This window comes from Onychomys torridus, chromosome 22 (assembly GCF_903995425.1).
Source record: "Onychomys torridus chromosome 22, mOncTor1.1, whole genome shotgun sequence".
NCBI lineage: Eukaryota > Metazoa > Chordata > Mammalia > Rodentia > Cricetidae > Onychomys > Onychomys torridus.
The window spans coordinates 7,442,198-7,469,985 of NC_050464.1; the positions used below are offsets into that span (position 1 = coordinate 7,442,198).

Genomic DNA, 27,788 nt, shown 5'->3' on the forward strand with positions numbered 1-27,788 from the left:
CCTCGTCTACGGAGTGAGTTCCGGGACAGCCATGGCTACATAGTGAAACCCTGTCTTTAAAAAACAAACCAAAAAACCCATCCACTGTTATATTTCTCTTGAAATTCAGGGTCTTCGCCTTTAGCTATGATAGACATCCAAGAGCCAATAACATGAGAAACCCTACAGCCCAAGGAATACGCAGGAACCGGGTCTACCCGGACGTACCAGAAAAAGAACGGACACGACAGGTTCTTCTTCTGGGTCAGCAGCGACCTCTTCCGGGCCACGGCTAGGGAGGCGGAAGTACGGTGTTCCCTAAGGCTGCTGTCTCTGAGCGGGTGGAGGGGAGGCTCCCGAAGTGGGGGCCGGGCCGGAATGGCTGCAGCGGCAGCCGGGACGGGGACTTGGGCGGCCCAGGAAAAGCAGTTCCCGCCGGCGCTGTTGAGCTTCTTCATCTATAACCCACGCTTCGGGCCGCGCGAGGGAGAGGTATGCTGAAGGGCTGCGGAGACCGAGTGGGGACCGGGGGACCGGAGGCCGGTGTCAGTGCTCTGGAGCTGCAGGGAGCGCCCGGAGGCGGCACCTCTCAGTGTCCACCGCCCTGACCGAGCCTGCTCGTGCCAGGTGTCGCGCCGGGTGGGATGTGTCCGGCACTTGACAACGCAGGCGGGTCCTGTCAGTGAAGGTCCTTCAGTTTAATCCCTCCGCCCTGCTGGAATGTCTTTCCCTTTGAGTCAATTTGGGGCCATTAAAATTGAACTTGTCTTACTCTTGAAAGTCTGTGATTGTGAAGATGGAACCAGATTGGTGGACCATAGCTCCCCAAAGAAGAAAAAACAAAACAAAAACCGAAACCCACCAAACTTGGAAGAGCCTCAGAAAGTTAATCCCTCCCTCCCCCAGCCAATTTATTGTTATAAGAGTTTTTGTTTGCTCTGAGTCGAGGGTGGTGACTTCCTCAAAGGATGTCCCTGAGCTGTGTTTTGTTGTAAGCAAATCACAGTCCTATTTAGAGGCTGTCAGTCCAAGTGCTTTTGAACCGACTTGGTTTAATTGGACGATCTGTATTCCTGCACCCGTGCATACTAGCATCTTCCTGAGAGGGATTGTGACGCATGGAAAGATTCCGGGATTTTCATGAACCTCATTTTGTACTACTGATGAAATGTGACTGATTTTTTATTTGGTGAATATCACAATTGTAACACTGATGGATTACAGTATTTACAAAACCATGATAAAATAATTCTGAGTTTTCTAAAAATTTTTGTTTTGTTTTGGTTTGGTTTTTCAAGACAGGGTTTCTCTGTGTAGCTTTGTGCCTTTCCTGGAACTTGATTTAATCGAGACCAGGCTGGCCTCCAACTCACAGAGATCCGCCTGCCTCTGCCTACCGAGTGCGGGACTAAAGGTGTGCGTCACCACTGCCTGGCTTCTAAAGACATTTTTAGGTTTTGTCCTTAGCCTCTATGGTGGGAAAGGTGGATGTTAAACTCATAAATGCTGACATTAATGCTAAGTTTCTGTTTCTTACTGCTCTAGGAAGAAAATAAAATTTTGTTTTATCATCCAAATGAAGTAGAAAAAAATGAAAAGATTAGAAATGTTGGATTATGTGAAGCAATTGTACAGTTTACAAGGTACTTCTTTATGTGTTTTTTGTTTGTTTGTAGATTGGTGAATTCTTTTGACTTACACTAGAGTTGTACCAACCATGTTTCTAAAACATTTTCCCCCTAGGACTTTCAGCCCATCGAAACCTGCAAAATCTTTACACACACAGAAGAATAGACAGTTCTTCAATGAACCAGAGGAAAATTTCTGGATGGTCATGGTATTTACATATACAGTAATAGTAAAGTCCTGGGAATTTGTATCCTTAGGAATCACAGTAAAATTGATTGCAAGTTAAAAATCAAAATTTCTATTCAGATTGGGGCTGTTTAATCCCAGCACTCAGGAGAGAGAAGCCCACAGAACTCTTGAGTTTGAGGCCAGACTGGTCTACAGAATGAGTTTCAGGACAGTCAGGGCTACATGGAGAAACACTGTTTAAAAAAAAAAAAAAGAAAGAGAGAAAGAGAGAAAAAGAAAAAGGAGGGAGGGAGGGAGGGAGGGAGGGAGGGAGAGAGAGAGAAAGAAAAGAAAAAGAAAGAAAGAAAGAAAGAAAGAAAGAAAGAAAGAAAGAAAGAAAGAAAATAAAGAAGCTTTCTGTTGACAGATGTGAGCTCAATGGTAGAGTGCTGCCTGCCAGGCATAGGCCCCTGCTGAGTTCTGGGAATAGACAGCATAAACAAAAGTAACTTGTTTTATATTTTGTATAACATGTTGAATATTTTTGTGTATTTGTGGGAGTGATGTGTGCATTTATTCCTTTTTTGAGGGGAAAGGGAGACAGGGTTTCTCTGTGTAACAGCTCTGGCTTTCCTGGAACTCCCTTTGCAGACCCGGCTGGCCTTGAGCTCACAGAGATCTGCCTGCCTCTGCCTCCCAAGTGCTGGGATAAAAGGCCTGTGCCACCACCGCCCAGCAAGCATGTGTATGTTTATGGGTGCACATGTCAATCTTAGGTGCCATTCCTCAGGAGTCCAACTGGTTTTCTGAGCAAGGTCTCTTACAAAGATCTGAGGCTTGCCAACTATGCTAATCTAGTTTGCCAGCAAGCTCCAGGAATCCATGTGTCTCTGCCTCCCTAATGCTAGAATTGTGCCACCATATCCCACTTTTTAAAAACTCATTCATTCATTTATTATTATTTATTTACTTATTTATTTTTTTCTTTTCTTTTTTGGTTTTTTGAGACAGGGTTTCTTTGGGTAGCTTTGCACCTTTCCTGGAACTCACTTGGTAACCCAGGCTGGCCTTGAACTCACAGAGATCTGTCTGGCTCTGCCTCCCGAGTGCTGGGACTAAAGGCATGCGCCACCACCGCCTGGCTTATATTATTTATTATTTATTTATTTGGAGGCAGGATCTCACTGTGTAGCCCTGGCTGGCTTGGAGCTCTCTTTGTAGACCAGACTGGGTTCTAATTCATAGCAATCCACCTGCCTCTGCCTCCTGAGTGCTAAGAATGCCCCACTTTTACATGGGTGCTAGGGTTCAAACTCAAGCCCCCCAGCTCTCTCAATTATTTTCTTCATCTGTATTTTTTTTTATTATATTCATTTATTTACTTTTGCAGGGGAGGTGTGTCATAGCACATTCATGGATCTCTATTTTTTTATTATATTGCTTTGGCAGGGGAGGTATGCCATAGCACATGTGTGGATCTCTTTTTTTGTTATATTTATTTACTTACTTTGGCAGGGAAGGTGTGTCATAGCACATGTGTGGATCTCTTTTTTAAATTATATTTATTTACTTACTTTGGCAGGGGAGCTGTGCCATAGCATATGTGCACATGTGTGGATCTCTATTTTTTTTTAAATTTTTTTAAAGATTTATTTATGTATACTGTATTCTGCCTGCATGTGTCCCTGCAGGCCAGAAGAGGGCACCAGATCTCATTACAAGTGGTTGTGAGCCACCATTGAACTCAGGACCTCTGGAAGAGCAGTCGGTGCTCTTAACCACTGAGCCTTCTCTCCAGCCCTTTTTTTTTTTTTTTTTTTTTAATTATATTACTTTGGCAGGGGAGTTATGCTGTAGCACATGTGTAAATCTATTTTTTTGTTATATTTATTTATTTACTTTGGCGCAGGGGAGGTGTGCCTTAGCACATGTGTGGAAGTCAGAAGGCCACTTGAGAGTGTTTATTCTCTCCTTCCACCATGTGGTCCTAGGGACTAAATTCCGGGTCAGCAGCCTTGTAGACAAGTGCCTGTATGTGCTAAGCCATGTTGCTGGCTCTTGTTTACCTGTAGTTTGGAGCCGGAGCCCAAGCCTGTGCTGGGCAAACATCCCACCACTGAGCTATATTCCCAGCCCCAGGCTTTAAAACCTAAGAGAGAGTTTAAAACATACAATCATATCATTATATAATTTCTTTTTATCAAACTTCATAGGTTGTTCGGAATCCTATCATCGAAAAGCAAAGTAAAGATGGCCAGCCAGTTGTGGAATACCAAGAGGAGGAACTGTTGGTAATGTGGAGCTTCTGTTTCCATGCTTTTAGGAAAATGTATTTCTGGATATGTCAAGTAACTTTCATTTAACTAGGCATCTTTTAAGATCCTTCTTGGGGTTCATAGCAAAGTTTTATGTTTATTGCTTACTTTAACATAATCTTCTAAAAATACTTAAGTACCCTGTCTTATTAATACCTTCCACGGGTCATCTGTGCATGAAGCTCTTCTAAAAGTGGCTTATTGATTTGTAAATTTGATTTAAATGCCTGCTATTTCAGCATACAACTACCATAGGACCAAGTTTATAATAATCATGTGATTTGCCGAGAATTGTCCCATTGCTGTGCCCTGGATCCAGTGAGATGCTGTTCTCTTGTTTGTAGGACAAGGTGTACAGCTCAGTGCTACAGCAGTGCTATAGCATGTACAAGGTAAGCATGGCCCCCAGGTCTGCACTGCCCTCTGGGAAAGAACAATATATTGTTTTAAAAGAATTTTTTATTTTATATTGTTGAAATTAAAATATAATTACAATATTTTCTCCTTCCCTTTCCTCCCTCCAGGCTCTCCCACATACCCCCCCCACACACACTTCATTCTCTCATGGTCTCTTTCTCTTTAATCATATGTATATATGTTTGCATATATATGTATTACATACATATATATAAAACCTAAATATACACATATATAACCTATATATATAAAACCTGCTCAGTCCATATAATGTAACTTGTATATATATGCTCTCAGAGCTGACCACTTGGTAGTGGCTAGCCATTTGGTGGGGACTATTTCTACCAACCTCAACATTCCTTATTGCCTATAGTTTTTAATCTGGGTTGAAACCCTTCCGTGAGTGTTCTCCCTTCCATGTGCATGCCTACTGGTAACATCCTCGTTCAGGTTTTGTTTAGGCAGCCATGTTGATGAGATTCCGTGGGTGTGTGTAGCTTCTCTGACATTTCTAGGAGACAGAACCTCACAGCAATCTTTCTGTTCCTCTTACAGTCTTTCCGCCTCTTCTTCTTTGACCCCCGAGCCTCAGGTGCAGGAATTGTGTTGTAGTTGTATCACTTGGGGCTGGGGCCACACAATCATTTCTTTTCTACATTTTGATCAGTCATGGTTTTCTGTAATGGTCTTTGTTACAAGGAGATGTTTCTTTGATGAAGGTGAGACCTGTACTTATATGGCTAGACATTGGTGAAGGACATGCAGGATCTGACTGGGATTCTCTTTGAAATTAGTGTCTGTCTGCTTCATCTGAAGATAAGTTTGGGAATGTTATAAACAGTTCTGTTTTGTTTTGTTTCCTGAGTCAAGGTTTCCCTACATAGTCCAGGCTGGCCTCAAACTCACAATCATCTTGCCTTAGCATCCTGAGTCCTGGGATTACAGGGGTATGCTGCCATGTCTGGCTCTAAAAGTAATTCTTTATTCTTTTGGAATACTGGGGATTAAACCCAGGTGAGTGCTCTACCACTTAGCTACATTTCCATCCTTAAAGATCTTTTTAATTATTTTTATTTTAGTTTTTAATTTATTTATGGGGTCAGTGAGATGGCTCACTGGTTAAGAGCCTGTATTGCTCTTGCAGAGGACCCAAGTTCTGGTCAGGTTTATAGTTCCAACTGTTCGGGTAACTGAGGTTAGAGGATGACTTTTGAGTTTGAGACCTCCTGGGTAACCTAGAAGTACTGAAGTCTCAAAAACAAACAGATAAACAAAAGGTGGGCAGAATTATTAAACAGCTTTGTGAAAATAGCAATGTCTATCATTTAGTGTATTGTTTTGTAAGTTATTTATATATAATATATTTACATACTTATATATATATAATATATTTATATATTTTATATTTGGGCTTTCTCACAAATACTTTCTATGCTCAAAAGGACCTGGAGGGTGTTAATGAAGCTAGTGAAAAGGTGAAAAAGAAGAGCCTATTACCCGAGACATTGAGTAGCCAGGACATTGACTTTACTTTCCACACTGTTTTGCACCATTAGCTTTTTAATGGGACGTTTCTGAAAGCCATGGAAGATGGAGGTGTCAAGCTTCTAAAAGAAAGATTAGAGAAGTTCTTCCATCGGGTAAGTATCCTGAATTTCATTTATAACTTTAATAATATGCAAACACATCTTGAAAGAGATGCCATGGGTGATATGAGCCAGTGGCTGAGCACTTAGCTGGTTGCATGAGAACCTTGGTTGATCTCCAACACCTGAGGGGGTTATGGAGCAATATATAGTGCATTGGTGTTTTGCCTGCATGTATGTCTATGTGAGGGTGCCAGATGCCCTGAAACTGGAGTTACAGATATATATGAGCTACCATGTGGGTGCTGGGAATTGAACTCGGGTCCTCTGGGAGAGTAGCCAGTGCTCTTAACCACTGAGCCTTCTTTCCAGGCCCAATTTACTATTTATTTATTTGTTTGTTTTCCAAGACAGGGTTTCTCTGTGTAGCTTTGTGCCTTTCCTGGATCTCCCTTTGTAAACCAGGCTGGCCTCGAACTCACAAAGATCCGCCTGGCTCTGCCTCCCAAGTGCTGGGATTAAAGGCGTGCGCCACCACCGCCCGGCTCAACTTACTTTTTATATCTTAAAATGTATGTATGTGTATGTCTGTGTGTGTGGGAATGTGCACATGAGTGCAGTGCTCATAGAGGCCAGAAGAGGATGTCTGATTCCTTGGAGCCAGAGTTCCAGGCAGTTGTGAGCTTTTCCCCCAGGATACTGGGAACTAAACTCCACTCCTCTGTAAGAGCAGTATGAGCTCTTACCCACTGAGCCATCTTTCCAACCTCCAAATTTGTTTCTTTAGATTTAAAACCCAGACCTTGAATGTGACAAAGAACCTGAGAATTTTTATGGCAAATCCAGAGCAGTGAGGAGCTCCTCAGGCCTGTAATCTAGGCTATTGGAACAGAGCACCCTGCCTCCATCCAAGGCTCCCGTAGCAGCTTTGAGACATGACTCAACTTAATCTTGTTCTCCCTGCATCTGTGTATGTGGCAGGGAGGGCTTACTTCAAAAGCTGTCTTACTGTGTGGTGGGTTAGCTGATTAGAAAAATTAAACCAGTTACCAGAGTTCACTTTTATTTCACATTCTCTCTCTCTCTCTCTCTCTCTCTCTCTCTCTCTCTCTCTCTCTCCCCCCTTCTTTCTTTTTCATTTATTTATTTATTTAATTGGAGGCAGGATCTTACTGGTTAGCCTATACTGACCTCAGATTCACAGTACAGTAATCCTCCATTTTAGCCTCCCAAAGTGCTGGAATTAGAAATGTGAATCGTCACACCCAGCTCATGTTGGTTCTACTGTCCTAACAGGCCTCATGTGTGGTTGGAATGAGAAAGGCCCTCACAGGCTCATAAATTTGAATGCTTAGTCATCAGGGAGTGGCACTATTTGAAAGGACTAGCAGGTGTGGCCTTGTTGGAGGAGGGGTGACTTTGTTGGAGGAAGTGTGTGTCTGGGGAAGGCATTAGGGTTTCAGAAGCTGAAGCCAGGCCAGGTGGCTCTCTCTTCCTCCTGCCAGTGGATCCAGATCTAGAACTCTCAGCTCCCTTTCCAGCACCATGTCTGCCTGCATGCTGCCATGCTTCCCACTAGGATGACAGTGGACTAAACCTCTGAAACTGTAAGCCAGCCCCAGTTAAATGTTTTCCTTTAAAGAGTTGCCATGGTCATGGTGTCTCTTCACAGCAATAGACAGCTGTGACACAGATTCAGTCACATGAATGTGACTGTCCCAAGTGATGATACCTCTAAATAGTTACCAGTCTCTTTCATTATACTTGGGTTTTGCTTCACTTGCCCCGACCTCTGTCAAGTTCAGTTTATGTTCAAGTGATAATTCTCAGTTTATTCTCTCCCTAAAATACCTCTTGTCTTAGTTCCTGTTCTGTGGCTGTGAAGAGACACCATGACCAAGGCAACTTAGAGAAGAAAGTATCTAACTGGGGCTCCCTTTCAGTTTCAGAGGGTGAGCCCCTGACCATCATGGGAAGCATGGCAACAGGCTGGCAGGCATGGAGCTGGAGCACTAGATGAGAACTTACAACTGATTTATAAGCAGCAGGCAAAGAGAAAGAGTGACTGGGTGTGGCTGGGGTTTTGAAGCCTCAAGGCCTAACCCCAGTTACAGGTGCCCTCCAGCAAGGACATACCTCCCAATCCTTCTCAAAATTGTCCCATCGGCTAAGGACCTGAGCCTATGGAGGCCTTTCTCACTCAGACCACCACATCTCTCACACCTATTCTTGTGTTGTCACTTATTACTATAACCAAGGGTTGATTCTGCATGTCTCTCTCAGTTGCTTTCCATCTTACTCATTGAGTCAAGGCCTCTCCCAGAGGTCACCTTATCAGTAATTGTAGCTGGCCTGCTTGCTCCAGGGCCCGCCTCTGCCTCCCTTGACGGGGATTGCAGGCAGTCCTCATGCTCACCTGGCTTTCTGTGTGGGTGCTGGGGTCTGAACAACTCCAGTCCTGCTTGTGTGGCTTTCTGTGTGGGTGCTGGGGTCTGAACAACTCCAGTCCTGCTTGTGTGGCAGGTGCTCTATCCCTGAGCCATCCGGAAGCGTTTCTCATGTTAATGGTAATGTAATAAGTCACTCTGGTGCCATCTGCCTCAGTCCCTGTTCTTGTCTTCATTACTGCCAGTTATGAGTCAACTATTGTCCTGACTAATGCTCTTCAGAATGCGTTGTGCCCATGGTTCTCTCACATGGATTTTTTTCTTTCCCTCTCCCTGTCTCCCTCCCCCCCCCCCTTTCTTTCTCTTTTTCTTTATATTTTTTATGTATGAGTGCTCTGCATGTATGCCTGCACACCAGAAGAGGGCATTAGATCCTATTTCATATGGTTGTGAGCCACCATGTGGTTGCTGGGAATTGAACTCAGGACCTCTGGAAGAGCAGCCAGTGCTCTTAACCACTGAGCCCACTCTCACATGGATTCTTAAGGAACTTAATCCTAAGAGATGAAACGTACCAAGTCAACAGTGAGCTTTCAACTTTTATATTTCCAAGTTGGCATTGATTTAAGATTCAGTCACTCTTGATGTGCCTGCTTGTTAGACTTGTCATTGAGTTGTCTGTTGGTATGTGCCTGGGCCACACCTGGCAGCCTGGTGAGATTACTTCCAGGGGTGAGCGCTGCTTGAGTGTGCTGGTGTTGAACTTGTGTCTATTTCCCACAGTATTTGCAGACCCTACATTTGCAGTCATGTGACCTCCTTGATATTTTTGGTGGAATCAGCTTCTTCCCATTGGATAAAATGACTTACTTGAAAATCCAGTCCTTTATTAACAGAATGGAAGAAAGCCTAAGTGTAGTCAAATATACTGCGTTCCTCTACAACGACCAGCTCATCTGGTAGGTAACACCCTGTTGGCTGGCCTGTCAGAACTGAGGTTAGAGTAATAAACACAGCAGCAATTGATGTGGCTGTCAGTCACACAGGAATTGGATACTAGCAGGGAAATTCTGTGTAGGAATTGTCAGATTGGAAGACCTACTTAGAACAAAGCTGGAGTGATAAACAATTAAAATTACCAAGCGGAGGAGCTTCAGACTAGAGCCAGGACTGAGGACTGTCAGTGGTTGGTTACAGCCCTTGCTATACAAGTATGAGGACCACAGTTCAGATCCCCAGAACCCACATGAATGCAGGGGGTATGGTGGCTGAAGGCAGAGACAGGGTTCTCCAGAGCAAGCTAGCTAGCTAATTTAGCAGTATGAGTGAGCTCTGGGTTTGAGGAGAGAGCCTGCTTCAGTGAATGAAGTAGACAGCGACTGAGGAGGATTCCTTGTATTAACCTGGGACCTCCATATCTAAGTACATACACTCCCATGCACACCTACACATGTGCACCTACATACATACCACACACACTCCTACACATAAACATACATGAATAGTGAAAGAAAAGGTGGAAGAGGGGTAGGAGCAGGAGGAGGGAGCTGTTCTCAAATGACTTTGTGTCTCCACCAGTGACAGACAGTTGGGGTGACAGATAAAAGGCCACTTAGCATTGAAGTAATGACAGCAGAAGGCTGCAAACAAATTAAACAGAAGCCAGTTTGATAGAGTGTAAGTACCACGTGTGCACAAATGAATTGTTGAGATTTAAGCTAGAGAAAAAGTCTCTGGATTTTTATTATTACTGTGTGATACATGTGTGGGCGCATGCATGTGGAAGCCAGAGGACGACCTGCAGAGTCAGTTCTCATCCGGTATCATGTGGTCCTGGGGCTCAAACTTTGGTCATCAGGTTGCATTGCAAGTACCCTTACCCACTGAGTGTCCTCCTGGCCCTGGTGGCCATTTCTCTGTGTTTCTGGTTCTTTCATTTTATTTTTTAAGATAGGGTTGCACTATGTCGCTCAAGCTGGTATGTAGCTTGTGATTCTCCTGCCTCAGCCCTCATCCCCAGTGCTTACATATGTCTCAAAAGGAAAGTCATATCTCGATTTTGATTTTACTTTCTCCTTCCTCTTTATCGTCTCAGTTACTTCTACAAAAGATAACTGTTGTAGCCGTCCATGTGGTTGATTTGGAAATCCCACCATCTACCAGCCTGCTGTGGGTCGGTGCTGCTGTGCAAGAAACAAAGGCTTTGAACCCCTTTTCCCTTCTTTGCACAGAACATCTATTTCTGCTCCAGGACCCCTAGAGTATTTCTTTTCTTTTTTTTTTTTTTTTTTTTTCTGGAGCTGAGGACTGAACCCAGGGCCTTGCGCTTGCTATGCAAGCTCTCTACCACAGAGCTAAATCCCCAACCCCTTACTTTCATTTTTAAACATTTATCTTTACTTTATTTATCTGATTAAAGTAGGCTGGCTGGCCAGTGAGTCCCAGGATGCTTTTGTCTCCACCCCGCCAGCACTTGGATTGCAGGCGTGCATGTCACACTTAGCTCTTTACATGGGTGCTGAGGTCTAAATTCAGGTCTTCATGCTAGTGTGGCAAGCACTTTACTCCCGAACCATGTTCCCAGCCTCTCTTGCATTTTATATGTGGTCAGGACTCATGAGAATTGAATCCTGAAGGCAGAGGGTAGTGTGGGAGATGACCTGGTACACTATCTAAGTGAAGGCATCTACAGGAAGGGGCAGCAGTTGTTTACAAGGAAGGCCAGAACTCGTTCTAACATGACAGGAAATGGAAGAGGCATTTATGCAGTTCTCCCAGGACTTTTCAGTTTCCTTGTTTATCTCCTGTCCCCAAACAACAACAAACACCTCTTCACAGGCAGATGTCTGCCACTTCCCAGCATTGTCCCGGATTCCTGCCTCATTTGAAATGACGTGATTTGCCTGAAGCAAAATCCACATATACTTCTGATATTGTGGTTATCAGTATTTTCCAGAATGTGGAGTTCACTGTGTAAGCCAGGGTGCCAAGATGTGCACTACTAGAATGAGGCATGTGGTTCCTCTTACCCCTAAGTAACCTTTTATGGGTTTCAGCCTGAAACTCAGGTCTACTGGACCTAAAAACAAATAGTGCACACACACCTCTCCACCCACCATTGGTTCCAGACCCAGCTCACCAGGCTTGCACGGAAAATGCCTTTTCCTGGTCAGCCTTCTCGCTGGCCCTGCTGGGGCTTTTGTTTCAAGTCTTCTTTAAAATATAGAACTGTGGAGCAGCAGCTGCCAGCAGGTGAACGTGCAGTGCTAATGCCAGCACTTGGTCTGTGTGTCCTTCCTGAATTTCCCAGCTGGAGGACAGGGGTCTTCTGTTTGTCTTTGGTTTGAGACAAGGCCTCATGTAGTATGGCCTGGCCTTGACCTCTAAGTACCAAAGGATACCTTGGTCCTTCTGCCTTAACTTCCTGAGTGCTGGGATTACAGGTGTGCACCAGCATGCCCATTTTGCTTGTTTGGTTTTAATGCAGTGCTGGGGGTGGATCCCAGGGCTTCATGCATACTAGGCAAGCGCTCTCCTATCTTAACTACATCCCCGGCTCAGCATCTTCTTATAATGTAAAGACAAAAAGGAGCATTACTGTAGAGCAGGGAAGTCAGAAGACCAATTCCAAACTGTAACCAGTGTTTTCCTGATGTTTCAGGAGTGGATTAGAACAAGATGACATGAGGATTTTGTACAAATATCTCACCACCTCACTGTTCCCCAGGCACATCGAACCCGAGGTATGATTGCATTCTACAGATGAAGATGTGTGCATAGTAGACAGGAGGTAGAGGTGGGTGCAGTTAAGATGGGCACAGGACTCTTCTGAGCTGCTTTAGGTTGGTATATGAAACTCAGGGATATTTAGCTGTGTATTGGTCGGTCATGGTCACATGAGAAAATCATGTATGTCATCTTTTCTGTGGTTTGTTGTGTTCAAAGGCAATAGGTGGAGCAATTCATGGGATAGAGAGAAAACTGGGTCTTGGATAGGGTCAGAGAACTCTGAAATGCCAGGGATCTGTGAGAGCCCTGGTGGAGTGTACAGCATCTTCATCTCCACTGTGAGTGGGTGCCTGACTTGCTTTGTCACAGTGGTACTTCATTTCCCAACTTTCCACAGAGAACATTTAGCACTAGTGTTCTCCCCAATGTATCCTTTTATAGTTTAATTAGGTTGGAAGTGAAAAGTACTCACCACCCATAACATCATTATTTTTGCTTGCTCTGTCCTTTTGCAAGTTCCTTTTTCACCCTCATCCCACCATCTGTTGCCAGTGTTTAAGGCCTTGACTTGAAACAATGGAAAAACCTCTCTGATAAAGTCAAGGAGAGGCATGTGGCTCACTAGCAGAGTACTTGCTTGCATACACAAGGCCCTGGGTTCCAGTCTCATCACTTCAAGAAAACAAACATTGAAAGAGAGGTTTGAGGAGAGCCTCACCCAGAATTTAGCTCTTTTCCAGTCAGCTCAGACACAGTGGCAACAGTTGTTGAACACTTACTGTGCACCAGCGATGTTCTCAGTGCCCACCGTATCTGCATGCCTCATGACCATCTGTAGTAATCTCCAGAGTTGGTTACACTGTTTAACAGGAGGTTGCTCAGGCTTAGGGGACATTAGCACTCTATCAGGTGCCACTGACAGGACACCTGAGGAAAACAGCTCAGTTGGGGAGAGCTTGATTTGTCACAGTCGCAGAGGTTTCAAAGGTTGGCTGCTTGCATGTGGCAGAGGCTGCCTACCTCAGGGTGGAGAAGCAAGGAGAAAGCAACCAGGGATAGATATAATCCTTCAAGGGTATACCTAGTGACCTACTTCTTTCAACAAGAACCCATCTCAAATAGTCCACTCAACTTTGAATTCATCAATGGATTTTGCCATCAGTGAGCTAAGCAACCACAAGGTATGGCACCTGTCAGTAACACCACCAGCTGAGGACCAGTCCCTTAACACACAACTCATTGAGGGACATTCTAGATTCAAAGCATACAGTTGTCCAACAAGAACGTGGCAAAGCCAAACTACTCTGTCAGATCTCAAAGCCTTGCTTGTAAGCACATCCCTCAAGGAATTGCTTCTGATGCTTGCCAACCTCTGATAGCATGGTGCCACAACAGAAAACGATCCAGTACTTGATTATATTCCTGAAGAACAGTGTGTGTAATGTGGAAAGCTACAACACAGCATGGAAGTATGCATTTGTACATCTGAGAGCTTCTCTCATAGATTAGTATTGAGCCATGCATTTTCACCACTGGATATTCTATGCATTGGGGGTATTTTGAGGTCATATGTTATATTAGTTAAGCTTTCTATTACTGTAAAGAGACACCATGACCATGGTAACTCTTGTAAAGAAAAACATGGGTGGCTTTGCAGGTTCAGAGGTTTAGTCCATTATCATGGTGGGGCATAGTGGGATGCAGGCAGATATGGTGTTGGAGAAGGAGCTGAGAATTCTGTCTTTGATCCTCAAGCAACAGGAAGTGAACTGAGACACTAGGCATGGCTTGAGCATATGAGACCTCAAAGCCCACCCCCACAGTGACACACTTCCTCCAACAAGGCCACACTTCCTCCAACAAGGCCACACTTTCTAATAGTGCCAATCCCTATGAGCTTATGGGGGCCAATTACATTCAAACTATCATATGTTAAAACCAGAAAAGTACCAAACATTTCTCAAAATTTATTTAGTTTTATATGTATGGGAATTTTGCCGGCACTATTTTGTATCATGTGCATACAGTGCCTAAAGGGGCCAGAAGAGGACATTGGATCCTCTGGGACTGGAGTTACAGATGGCTGTAAGCTGCTCAATGTGGATACTGAGAATCAAACCCAGTGCCCTTAACTGTGAACCATCTCTCCAGCTCTTGAAACAATATTTTTCAGCAAGACCAAAGCATGATAAGTACAGATCTTTGAGGAAACTTGGTGTCCTGGAGAAGACAGATACTTTGACCCCAGACAAGCCTGGTGTTGACTTCTGTCATCGATGTTTAGAAACACTTTTGTAACTTTGAGTTCCCACATGCAGGAAATAGAAAGAAGACAATGGGGTAGTGTGGAAAGACATTAAGAACCTTAGGCCTCATGGAAATTTCAGTTATTCTTGTAAAAGAATTGAATTAGTTTGTGAATTTATGCTTAGATGGAGTTACATTGTCACTGTCCTGGTTGAAACTAGGCAGCTCTTCATGTACTTGTAGTAGTTTTACTATATTGTCTTTCAAAATTTCATACATTGTCCATACAGTGTGTGTATTAGCCACACCCACAAGCACTGCTGCTTTTTCAACTTCCCCCAGAGCCCCAAACCGTTTCCTCCTGGCTTCATGTTCTTTTTTCATTATTGTATTATTACTAATACTGTTCTCCTTACCATCTTCCAGCTCTCCCATCTTTCACCCCCTTCCTCAGGGCTCCCTGAGCCTTAGATGGAGTGGCAGAAGGCTGGTACAGATGACCTGCTCTGTCACTGACCACTCAGTCACTTACTCCCAGCACTCTGACCAGTTAGTAAGTCCCTGCATTAACCGTTACCACTGCAAACAACCCTGGCCAGGGTTGAGAGCAGCACAGTGCTATGGGCGTACACAGAAACTTTAAGAATGTAGTTTCCTTTTTTTTTTTTTTTTTTCTAGGTGGAGAGGAATACAAGAAAGTGATATAGCAAAATGGCATGAGACCAACTTGCAGATAGGAATTCTGTTTGTCAAACTGTGAAAGTAAAGAAATATAATTGTTCTCAACATTTGTTATGTTTGCAGTTGGCAGGAAGGGATTCCCCAATAAGGGCAGAGATGCCAGGAAATCTTCAACACTATGGAAGGTAGGACTTTTATTGTTTGGTTTACGTATTGGGTTTCATTATCTCTTCTGGTAAAGATAAAATTATGAGCATTAAATTGCCCTACCAGTAATAATCTGGAAAGGAACTTCTATTGTTTCCAGTGACATTAAACTGTTTCTTTATTGTGTTCTGATTTGGTGTTTATCGAATGGCATCTAGCATCAACAAAACATTGCTATCCATTGACTAGGAATGTGTTCTGTTTATGTTGTTTACAATTTACCTCATTGAGTTGAGTCATCTCTGTGTTTACTTTTAAGATTTCTTACTGGACCCTTGAACCTTAATGATCCAGAAGCAAAATGCAGATTCCCCAAAATTTTTGTAAATACAGATGACACTTATGAAGAGCTCCATTTAATTGTTTATAAGGTAACAACTGTTTTCCCTCCAGTGTTACAGATGAATACTAAAGCAAACCTCCTTTGCATGTGTAGACCATCACCAGTCCTAACCTCTTAAATGTTTCTTGGAAAAGGTGTTGCAAGCTCTAATTTCTGTAAAACTCAAAACAGGTGCTCTTCTGCAGTAGGAAGTTTGTTCTCAACCCTTTTAGGCAATTTTACTGCTGGTGAAAGAATTACTGGCTGAGGTGGGATATTCAAGTCCTGAGTGCCCACAGAGCAAAGGCTGTGAGAGGTAGTGCCATGGAGCGCAAACGCCTCCCATTGGGTCACCACAGCCACACTTCAATGGTTCTGCTTTTGCTCTGAACGCTGAAGTTTTAGACTAATTGTAAGGACGGCTTTTTGTTTCATGATACTTTCTTGTGAGAACATGTATATATGTTAGGTCGAATTTTCTTTTCATTTTGGAATGAGGCTTCACTGTTTGCCCAGTCTGGTCTTCAACTCCTGGGCTCAAGCAGTCTTTACTTATGCCTGGTTAGTGTCCCCCCCCCCTCGTCAGTCGAGGTTCAAGAAGGAAAACTGATCACAGGTCTATCTTCTTTCATACCTGAGACTATAGATGTATTTTAATTCAAAGGCTTAGAAATCATGTCCCAGGAAAACAGGAAGGATGACACCGTTTGAGGGATTCCTGTTGCTGTCTGGATAATGGAAAGATTAAAAGCAATGCCTGAGCCAGGTGGTGGTAGCATTTGCCTTAACTCAGCACTTGGGAGGCAGAGGCAAGCAGTTTTCTGAGTTCAAGGCCAGCCTGGGCTACAGAGTGAGTTCCAGGACAGCCAGGGCCACACAGAGAAACCCTGTCTTGAAAACAAAAACAACAAAAAGCAACACCTGAGAGAACCCTGAGAGTAGAGAAGGCTCCAGGCGAGGCTGTGAGGAGACAAGGTTGAGGCAGGTGATGACCTGTTTTCAGAGCACACAGACAACCCCAACTCAGCAGTGGCCAACATCAGCCAGCTGTGGAAAGTGGGCTTGGTGAGAGAGGAGTAAGGGGGTGCTGTCTCTAAGTCAGTAGGTCCCTCCCTCTTCCTGTCCTTGCACACAGACAGGCCTGCAACTGAACATGTGTTTAAAGGAAAGTACTGAACAGTGGCAGAGAGAGCAGGAGTGGCTGATGTGGGCATTTGTGCCTGCGAAGCAGTCGACTCTTCCTGGAGTTCCATCTGCCTGAGGGCATGGCTCCCTCTCTCATCCTGTACCACATAAAAAGCCACCATCCCCCAGCAGCTCTGGGTTCTCTTATGCTTGAGTATGACCAAAAACTAAAAAACCCTACAAGCTCTAAAAGGGGAAAGCTAGCCGGGTGGTGGTGGCGCACGCCTTTAATCCCAGCACTCAGGAGGCAGAGGCAGGTGGATCTCTGTGAGTTCGAGGCCAGCCTGGTCTACAAAGGGAGATCCAGGAAAGGTGCAAAACTACACAGAGAAACCCTGTCTCGAAAAATCCAAAATAAATGAATGAATGAATGAATAAGTAAATAAATAAATAAACAGATTGGGAGAACTGATTCTGGGGATAGATGAGGATTTTAAAAAATTAGTATACACGAAGCTGGAGAGAGGACTCAGCGGTTTTGAGCACTGGATGCTCTGGCAGTGGATGGAACTTGGCTTCCAGCACCCAGGTGGGACAACTCACAGTTGTGTGTCACTAGAGCTCCAGGGGACCTGACCTCTTCTGACCTGTAGGCACCAGGTACACATGTGTCACACAGACATACAGGCAGGCACAGTAAAATCAAGTAAGAAGTACGCATTGGTTAGAGAAGTTGTGTGCATGAAAGTTTTTATTAAAAAAAGTTGTTTTGTTTTTTTTTTTTTTTTTTGTGTGTGTGTGTGTGTGTGTGTGTGTGTGTGTACACACATGCAAGGGTACCTGTGGAAGCAGCAGGACCCATAGAGCTGGAGTTAGAGGCAGTTGTGGGCCACACAGGGGTATTGGGAACTGAATTCTAACCTTTGAAAGAGCAGCTAATGTTTTTAATGGTGAGCCATCTCTCCAGTCACACTGAAAATACAACTTTTGATAGATGAAATTCATTAGAAGGGTCAAGGTAAGTTGGCCCATCCTGGGTAAAATAATAAGATACAGTTATGGAAGGAAGTAGCTCAGTGTTGTTTTCCTAGCACACACAAAGCCCTGGTGTCTTATAACTGAAGTTTTCCTGGTCCCGCCCAGCTCCCTTGGCCCCTTGGTCCTGCAGCTGCTCAAACCCAAATGAACATACAGAGGCTTATAACTATATGGTCTAATGGCTCAGGCTTCTCGCTAGCTAGTTCTTACATCCTAAATTAACTCATTTCTATAAATCTATACTTTGCCATATGGCTTGTGGCTTACCAGTATCTTTACATCTTGCTTCTCTTGGTGGCTGCTGGCAGTGTCTCTCTGCTCTTTCTCCTTCTCTTTAGGTAGAATGTCCCACCTAACTTTATTCTGCCTCACCATTGGCCAAACAGCTTTATTTATCAGCCAGTCAGAGCAACACATTCACAGCATACAGAATGACATCATCCATCAGTGTCTCAGAGTGTCTATTGCTGTCATAAAACACCAAGTAAATTGGGGAGGAAAGGATTTATTTTAGTTTACAATTCTATAGCACAGTCCATTCTCCAGGGAAGTCAGGGCACGATCTGATACTGAGGCCATGGAAGGGTGCTGCTTACTTGCTTGCTCCTTACAACTTTCTCAGGCTGCTTTCTTATAGAGAACCAAGGGCCACCAGTGTAGGGGTGGCACCATCCACCATGGCCTGGGCTCTCCCACATCAATCACTAAATAAGACTTGCCTCCAGGTCAGTGTTACAGAGGCATTTTCTTTTTTCTCTCCCCCCCCCCCCAGTATCAGAGCTTTATTGGGGGGGGGGAACGACAGAAGAGAGTGTGGCCAGGCCTGTTGGAAAGACATATGAGAAGGGAGAGATGGGGAGGAGGAGGCATTTTCTTAATTCTGGTTCCCTTCTCAGATAACTCTAGCTTGTGCCAAGTTGACATAAAGCTAGCCAGCACACAGCTGGGCTCCATCTCTAGTGCTGTTTAATCGCTTCTTGGCCTTTTGGCTAAGATCAAGTGTAGTATCTAGGGCTGTTTAAACACATGCCACACCACACCACCTAAGGTTTATGGAAGATAAGATTGGAAAAAAAGGGGGTGGATTAATTCTGTGATTCACCATTAATACAGGGAGAGGAGAATGGTAAAGGAACTATGAGAAAATGCTTCGGGCGGTGGTAGCGCACGCCTTTAATCCCAGCACTCAGGAGGCAGAGCCAGACCAGTCTCTGTAGGTTCGAGGCCAGCCAGGTCTATAGATCGAGATCCAGGACAGGCACCAAAGCTACACAGAGAAACCCTGTCTTGAAAAACTAAAAAAAAAAAAAAAAAAAAGAAAAGAAAAAGAAAGAAAGAAAATGCTTCATTCAGAGAGACACAGGTTTCCAGATTGGAAAGACCCCCTGAATGTCTGCTACAGTGAGTGGGAAAGCACCTCATTTGCACCCAACACTGAACAGTCTGAGAGATACGAAGAGAATGTCCTTAAGGGCTTTCACCCATGAAAAGCTCTGCTCCAGCTCCAGGTGCAATGGACTGGGAGAAAGACTTTCAGAGTCCCGAGAGAACAACTGGGGGTGTAGCTCAGTGGTAGAGCACTTGTGTGGCATGTGTGAAGCCCTGGTTTCAATGCCCAGTGTCTCCTCAAAATAGTCTGAAGTTGTGAGAGAAAATGGTTTTGGTGTAGGCTTTGATATTGTTGATGATGATGATGATGATGACAGTGATAATGTTAGTTTTTTGGTGCAAACCTAGGGTCTCCTGATGTTAGACAAGTACCCTTCCACTGAGCATCGTCCCAGCCCCACCGTAGATTTCTTTGTTAAACCAGATAATCACAGATGAGTCTGAGAATCAGACAAATTTAGTAGAGTCTCTGCACCCCTGCATTTTCTCAGTCCACTGCACAGCTGTGTGGCAGCAGCCTGAGGAGGGCAAACAAGAGAACCCCAGGAATCCACACCAGTGAGTCTGGCCTGGAGCAGGGGTGAGACAGACATTAAAGCAGCAAGTGGAGCTGGGGAAGGTCTGTTGTCTGTCAAGCTAAGGTCCTCTGAGTGCTCAGGGACAAGGGTTCTGAACTTTCACTGAGCCGGGTGCAATATTCCTAACTGGATTGCCACTTCCAGGCTTAGTCTGTAGTTGAAGGTGTTGATGTTGGCATGTGTTATGTAGAGTCCTTATCTTTTTAAATAGCCTTTTGGGGATGTAATTCACCCACTTAAGGTAGTCAGGGGTCAATTCAGTGGCCTCTAGTTGCAATGTTCAGGAGCCCCCAGGACTATCTTTACTTTGGACACCAACTGCTTTTGGGGGTGTCTCCAAGATCATCTTTAAGGTCATTAGTTCATGGGAAAAACAGAACTCTGAAAAGCCTTTATGCTCCTAGGTCTAGCTTGTTAGTGAATGAGCAGAGATGGAAGTCAGTCCAGGGCTACAGAATGGTTGAGAGCACTTGCTGAACAAGAGTGAGGGCCTGGATTCAGACCTCAGCACTGACACGATGAGCCAGGCATGTTCTCACATGCACCTGTATCTCCAGCTCTGGAGAGTGGGGGGTGGGGGGAGGGAAGTTCTGAGAAAGGAGGGTTGCTAGGGCTTGCTAGATGCCAGGTTAGTTGAAAAACAACAACAGAAACCCGTGAGCTCCTGGTTTAGGGAAGGACTCTGCCTCAAAGGAATAAGGCAGAGATGATGGATACCTTCCTCTGGTCTCCATGCAGTTGCGTGGAAGAGGTGTGTGCGGCAGGGTCTGGAAGTCAGCAGACTGGCACACTTCAGAGAGCACAGCCCAGTTTCTATAGTAATGAGGGAAGCGTGTGCAGTGATGCCCTCTAGGGAAGTTGTCTGGCCACCATGTCCAAGACTTTGTCAGGGATTGCTCATGGAGACTCAGCTGGCCTCCACGTGGCTGACGTCTCCCCAGTCCTGCATCTGTCAGGCTGATTCCGGAGGACCGGGAAGGATAACCCTTGCTTTTTTGTTTGTGATTCCTTTGTCTGGTGTAGGTGTGAGGGTAATGCTGCCATCACAGAATGATTTGAGAAGTGGTCTCCCCTATTTTTGGAAGACTTTTGCAGGATTGGTGTTAACTCTTTAAATGTTTGGTGGAATTCCTAGTAGAGTTCTCTGTACATTGGTGTTTGTGTGTGAGATTTTTTATTTTAGTTTTATTCTAGTTTTTTTGGGACAGGGTCTCACTATGTAGTCCTGCTGCCCTAATACTCACTCTATAGACCAGGCTGGCCTTGAACTCACAGACATCCACCTGCCTCTACCTCTCAAACGCTAGGATTCAAGGTGTGTGTCACCACACTTGACTGTGAGTTTTGAATTATGAGTTTCTTGTTGTTAGCTTAGCTTGTTCTATTTCTTCTTGAGGCAGTTTCAGTAGTTTGTGTCTCTTTAGGGCATTTATGAATTCCATTGTTAATTAGTTTGCTGGTGTACGGATTTTCACAGTACTTATGTGTTGTTTTTCCTCCTTTTCCTGGAGACTCCATAGTGATGGTTCCTTTGCCGACTGTGGTACCTGGGGCTCTTCTCTCTTGTGTTTGACTCTAGTGTGAAGATGGTTTGCAGTCTTGTGTTGTTTTTCCCTGGGAGCCAGCGCTGGCTTTGTGTGTTGTCTCTCCTCCTCCCTGGTGGAGCCATGCTGCTTTGATTATTGTGACTCCTTCCTTCTGTTTGCTTCTGGTTCAGTGTGCTCTTGTTTCCAGTATCTCCAGACATGACCTCAGGTTATCGATTTTAGCTTTCTTCATTTTTAACTCATTTGTAGTTATAAAGACTGTCAGTATTCACACACTGTGATTGTGGGTCTGTGCACGTGAGTGCAGCTGCCTTCAGAGGCCAGAAGTGCCAGACACCTATGTCTGCAGTTTCGTGAATTGCCCAGCTTGGTTCTAGAAACAAAGCTCAGGTCCTGTGCAAGGGCAGCACATTCTCTTCACTATGAGCCCTCTCTTCATCCCCTGTTTGGTTTCTTTTTTGAGACATGGTCTCATGTAGCTCAGGCTGACCTTGAATTTTCTGTGTAACTGAGACTGCCCTTGAACTCCTGATCCTCCTGCCTCTGGTCTCCCGAGTACAGGGATTTTATGTACCACCACACTTGGCCATTCTATGGTCTTGGTTGCTGTTACTTGCTAATGTCATAACTGTAATTATTTGCTAGAATAAAAGGAGGCAAGATTGTAGCAACATGTAGTCTCTTTTAAGTTGTTTTTTTTTTTAATGGAAATTGTCAAGTGTATACAGAGAGACCAGAACAATGAAATCCCAGGCATCCATCAAAGTTGAATTAATAAGATGCTAATCTTCTTCTTGTTTGTTTTTTGAGATAGGTTTTCTCTGTATAGCCCTGGCTGTCCTGGAACTTACTCTGTAGCCCAGGCTGGCCTCGAAGTCATAGAGATCTGCCTGTGTCTGCCTCCTGAGTGCTGGGATTAAGCGCTTGTACCACCACTCAGATGCCAGTCTCTTGTCTGTTCATTGTTTTGTTTTGAGAGCATTTTAAATTATGTCACTTCACTTGTAAATCCTTTGTGTCCTTGACTGATGGCCATGCACTGTAGCATACCAAACAAGCCACCCCTCCTTCAAGTTAACCTCTGCACAGCCCACCTCCAGACGGCTCTGTTAATAGAGCAGAGTCTTCTTACAGTGGATTTGTTGAAATCAAGACAAGCTCACCACATCTGCTCACAGTACTTGCTCCTCTTCTCTGTACCAGTTGTAATCTCTGGTTTGTCTCCCTGCAGGCCATGAGCGCAGCTGTGTGCTTTATGATTGATGGTAGGTGCCCTCGTGGGTCTGCTTGCAGCCTGACTGGGTCAGCCTCTGCAGCGTGCTGGGTTCTGTCCTTAAATGACCAAGCCATGGAGAGGCTGTTTTAATCACTGCTCCCCATTTGGAACCTCTGTCACCTTCATTGACCCTGTTACATTGAAAGTCCTTCTCACTGGCCAGCAGTAGGACCAGTGCCTCCCTGTGCTTACTGACTGTGGTGGGTGGCAGTGGGGCCTGCCTCGAAGGACTCAGACAGCTGGCGACTCCAGGTGCTGGGTCATGTGTGTTAAAGAAATACTCGACCTTTGAGGTGTTTCTGGGGAAGGCAGCGAGTTTGCCACTACTTAAGGTATATGAAGCCTCATAGTGAAAAGGCTTCTGTTTTCATGTTAACTATCACCATCTCTACCTTTTCTATTTCTGTTCAATTTGGGAGGAAGGGGCAACTGATTGTATCTCATTTAGTTGATCAGTCAATGTTTCATTGGAATACTGTCAAGTGTTGAACAGTAAAATGAATAGGAACTGTTGGGCACAAATACTGTAACGCTGAGTGCTGCTCCTTAAACCCCTGCAGCCTCCACACAGCTGACGCTGGATTTTTGCCGAAGATTGGACAGCATCGTTGGGCCCCAGCTTACAGTGCTGGCCTCTGACATCTGTGAGCAGTTTAATATCAACAAGAGAATATCTGGGTTTGTATCTGCGCCATTTTACTCTCGTACACGAACTGCTGTGCTCAGGTGGCACTGGCTTTCCCTGAAGAGTGGGGCAGTGTTAACACGGCAGCATTCTCTCAGAACCGGGAAGCATCCCATCTGTGGGATGCCCCCATTTGGATTGCATTTTACTTCAGTGGAAGAGGCCGTTGCCGCTTAACATAGTTTTCACTGGGGTAGTGGGAAGACTTACTTACACAGTGAGCTGCAGCCCCATGGCTAACTACTTTGTGGGACACACATTCATTTTCAGCACTGGAGATAAATGAAATGTTAGTCTCCTAAATTGGGGTCAGCAGAGGTCAGTTCTGCCACAGACAGGGAGCAAATAAGTCTGACTTCATGGACAATATACTTTCATTTAGACAATCACATAGCAGAGAAAATATTTTGTTAAAGAAGTAGACCAGCTTTCTGGAAAATTCTATTGAATTAGATATTACATGTTATTATTAGATGAAGCATTGGTTACTGGTTACTGCTGTGACTTAAAATTTTTTTTAAAGATTTATTTATTTTATGGATATGGTGCTCTATCTACATGTACACCTGCATGCCAGAAGGAGCATCAGATCCCACTATAGATGGCTGTGAGCTGCCATGTAGTTGCTAAGAATTGAACTCAGGACCTCCAGAAGAGCAAGCCAGTGCTCTTAACCACTGAGCCATCTCTCCAGACCGCACTGAGATTCTTGAGTTGAACACCCAGCCATTGAAAATACAAGACCTTTAGATAGTTGGTTAATTACATTTGTTGATTGTGAGTTCTAGGTCAGGGGATGGTCTGCAGGAGTTGGTTCTCTCCTTCCATCACATGGGTCCTGGGTTCCAACTCAGGTCTTCAGGCTTGGTGGCAAGCACCTTTACCTTCTGAATCACCATGCCAGCCTTGCCATACAGTTTTAGTCCATGAATATTGTGTTCAAGGGGGTTATCTTGGTTTTGTTTGTTGAGACAAGGTCACATATATCAAAGGCTGCCCTTCTACAATTTTAAAGTTTTCACACTGTGGCTGTGAAATTATTCTTTCAAATTGTTACCATCTCAATGTCATATTTGGACAGGTCTGAAAAAGAACCCCAGTTTAAGTTCATCTACTTCAACCATATGAATTTAGCAGAGAAAAGTACAATTCACATGAGGAAAACACCCAGTGTGTCACTCACATCTGTTCATCCAGACCTAATGAAGATTCTGGGTGACATCAACAGTGACTTTACCAGGTAATTCTAGCAGCTTCTCAAAGTAGCTGTTGTCTTTCTGAGAATAGACTTGAAAGGAATTGTGTTTATTTTTTATTTGTTTATAAGTTTCACTCTGTAGCCTAGATGGCTATAGAGTGACTCCACTGCCAGCGTGCCCAGCCAATTCATTTCTTCTGGACCAAGTGATGCAGGGCCCCTGAAAAGGGCTCAGGCTTGACCCACTTGTGGTGCTGGTCCCACACCACACAAAGTTGCCTTTCATTCACACATAATTCCTTGATGTTTATAATGACAGCTTAGTGCCATTTCTTGTTTTGAATTTTTTTCTCTTCACAGTCGAGCTGTGTATATAAAACTATCCCATCTGAAACTTTCTTACAGAGCAGATGAAGATGAAGAAATCATTGTGAAAGCCATGAGTGATTACTGGGTTGTTGGGAAGAAGTCCGATCAGCGGGAACTGTATGTGATTCTGAATCAAAAAAATGCAAACCTGATTGAAGTCAATGGTAAATAGGATTTGGTATTTTAATTTTAATGCCACCAATATTTCAAAATTATCTTTTCCCTGTATTAAGAAACATTATAGAACCTGCACATGGTGGTGCATACCTGTAGTCCCAGCACTCAGGAGGCTGAGGCAGAAGCATCAGGAGGTCACTATCATCTCAGCTACATAGTGAGTTTGAGGTCAGCCTGGGCTACATGTGACCATCTCAAAAAAAACCTAAATAGGGCCTGTGAAATGGCTTAGTGGATACAGGGACATGCTGCCAAGCTAGATAACATGAGTTTGATCCCAGACATACAAGTTATCCTCTGACCTCCACACATGTGCCATGACACACACATGCACGCCCACACCCATGTACTCGCATGCACACACACAAATAAATATGAAGTATTAACTTTAACAGTGCCTTAAAAGAAAATTGATTTCGTTGGGTGATAGTGGCTCACGCCGTTAACCCCAGCACTTGGGAAGCAGAGGCAGGTGGATCTCTGGATTCAAGAGCAGTCTGGTCTTGAAAAACAAACAAACAAAAAAAGCAGATTGTTTTCTGAAGTGCTACAGAAAGAAAAATAAATCAAATAGCCCACAGCTGTACACACTGTACAGAGGTCCTTTTATATGTCCTGTGATGAGAACAAGTCTTTCCAAACAGGCTGCCAGATTGACATAGCACTTCCTGCCATCACCGTCTGTACACATGAGCAGAAGAATGCAGATGGTTTTTCCTGCATCCCATCAAGGTGGCCCAGGCTGGCTCTCTGCACAGTGTGACCCCACAGCTGCTCTGGACAGTGAATCTGTCCTGGAGAAAGGATGGTGTTGGGCCTCTGCTGCTCAGCTGTGGACTGGCACCACCAGCAGCACAGTATGAAGGAGAGTGAGGGTCTTCCATCTTTTCTTTTCTCTGTTCGTTTTGAGGTTTTTGTTTTGTTTTTTGAGACAAGATCTCCTGTCTGGGTGGCCTGAAAGTTGCTGTGTAGACCAGTCTGACCTTGAACTTGAAACTATCCTCCTGCATTTCTCCTAAAGGTTGTGATTACAGGAACCTCACCATGCCTAGCCTTAGGGCATTTTATACCTACATTTGCATTAATATATGTACAAGAAAAGCATCAGTTAGTACATACCTGAAATAAACATAGGAATTTAGAGGAGTGGGCATGTAGCTCAATGGTACTGCCTAGCATACTCAAAGTTCTGGGCTCCATACTTAGTACCACAGAAACTAAAATGAAGTGGGGGTGTAGTAAAATCAAGGTCGTGATCTCTGTGAAGCACTGGGCTTACATCTCAAGGTTGTAGCCAGAGTTACTGTGCTACATCAGCTTCTGAAGAGCCTCTCACTTGTAATGCCCTGACCCACGAGGGTCTCAAGCTCTCCTCACACCAGTTCTTTCAGATCCAAAGAATGGTATTTCTAGTGTGTTGGGAAACAAGGTCTTGGGAGTTTGCTAGTTGTTCTTCCGACTGCCTTCTCTATTGGTTAATTTTTTTGTTACGGTTGCTTACGCTTCTGGAATTTAAAGTCAAAATTAATGCTGACTCACTTATTACCTAACTTTATCCCAAAGAACTGAAGGTGCTGATCAAACCATCTAACCTTTAAGGAAAAAAGCTGTGTTCCTTGACACACTGTTTTCTGGTCTTTCTGCAGAAGAGGTGAAAAAACTCTGCGCCACACAGTTCAATAACATCTTCTTCTTGGACTGACTGAAGGCTCACCAACGCCGCTGTGAAACCTCAGCAAACCTTTGTTACCATCACAACTTACTGTCATGGCTGCGTTAGTGATAATAGGAAAGCAATACCTGCTCTGAAAAATCAAATTTCTACTTGGTCCGATGATTCCCTGAGGTTTGTAGATGCTAAATATTTATGTGGAATTAATTCAAGGTAGTCAGCTGAATATCATTCCATTCTTCTGGCATTATTTGGATATTTTACTGGGAAATAAAACTAATAAATTGTTAAAGTTTTTAAAAATTCTGGTTTCCTGTTGAGTCTTCTGTTGCTGGTTGTTTGACTGCACTGGCCAGTGGGGTTCAAAACTCACAGTCAGGGGCCAGAGACACAGCTCAGCTGTTAAGAGCACTGGCCACTCTGGCAGAGGACTTAGGTTCAGTTCTTACCACCGACACTGGGTGACTCACAACCTCTTATAACTCAAGCTAAGCTCTAGGACAGTGGTTCTCAACCTTGTTCCTCAGGTTGTGGTAACCCCAAACATAAAATTACTTTCATTGTTGCCAGGCAGCGGTGGCACACGCCTTTAATCCCAGCACTTGGGAGGCAGAGACAGGCGGATCTCTGTGAGTTCGAGACAGCCTGGTCTACAGAGCAGGATCCAGGACAGGCACCAAAACTACACAGAGAAACCCTGTCTCAAAAAACAAAACAAAACAAAAAAATTTTAATTGCTACTTCATAACTGTAATTTTGCTGTTGTTATGGATCGTAATGTAAATATTTATATGCAGGATATCTAGTATGTGGTCCCTGTGAAAGGGTCATTCGATCTACAGGTTGAGAACCACTGCTCTAGGGGCTCTCATGCCCTCTTTTGGTCTCCTTGGGCACTTGTACTCAGATGTACACACGTGCACACATACAATTAAAAATAAAAATCTGTCGGGTGGTGGTAGTGCATGCCTTTAATCCCAGCACTCAGGAGCCAGAGCCAGGTGAATTCTGTGAGTTCAAGCCAGCTTGGTCAACAGAGTAAGTTCCAGGAAAGGCGCAAAGCTACA

General features: G+C 44.3%; 1 protein-coding gene and 1 pseudogene across 1 annotated transcript; both read left to right on the forward strand.

Annotated features, from left to right (window-relative positions):
- Nucleotides 1-274: 274 nt before the first annotated feature.
- On the forward strand, nucleotides 275-27,025 carry Ccz1 (CCZ1 homolog, vacuolar protein trafficking and biogenesis associated). Its single transcript, XM_036171878.1, has 15 exons — nucleotides 275-471; nucleotides 1,525-1,622; nucleotides 1,723-1,816; nucleotides 3,990-4,067; nucleotides 4,436-4,483; nucleotides 6,065-6,148; nucleotides 9,265-9,440; nucleotides 12,143-12,224; nucleotides 15,262-15,323; nucleotides 15,605-15,716; nucleotides 22,576-22,609; nucleotides 23,181-23,298; nucleotides 24,387-24,545; nucleotides 24,909-25,036; nucleotides 26,696-27,025. The coding sequence occupies exons 1-15, from the start codon at nucleotides 358-360 to the stop codon at nucleotides 26,749-26,751; spliced, it is 1,443 nt and encodes a 480-aa protein (XP_036027771.1). The 5' UTR covers nucleotides 275-357; the 3' UTR covers nucleotides 26,752-27,025.
- On the forward strand, nucleotides 18,800-18,875 carry LOC118572821 (annotated as a pseudogene).
- Nucleotides 27,026-27,788: the final 763 nt, after the last annotated feature.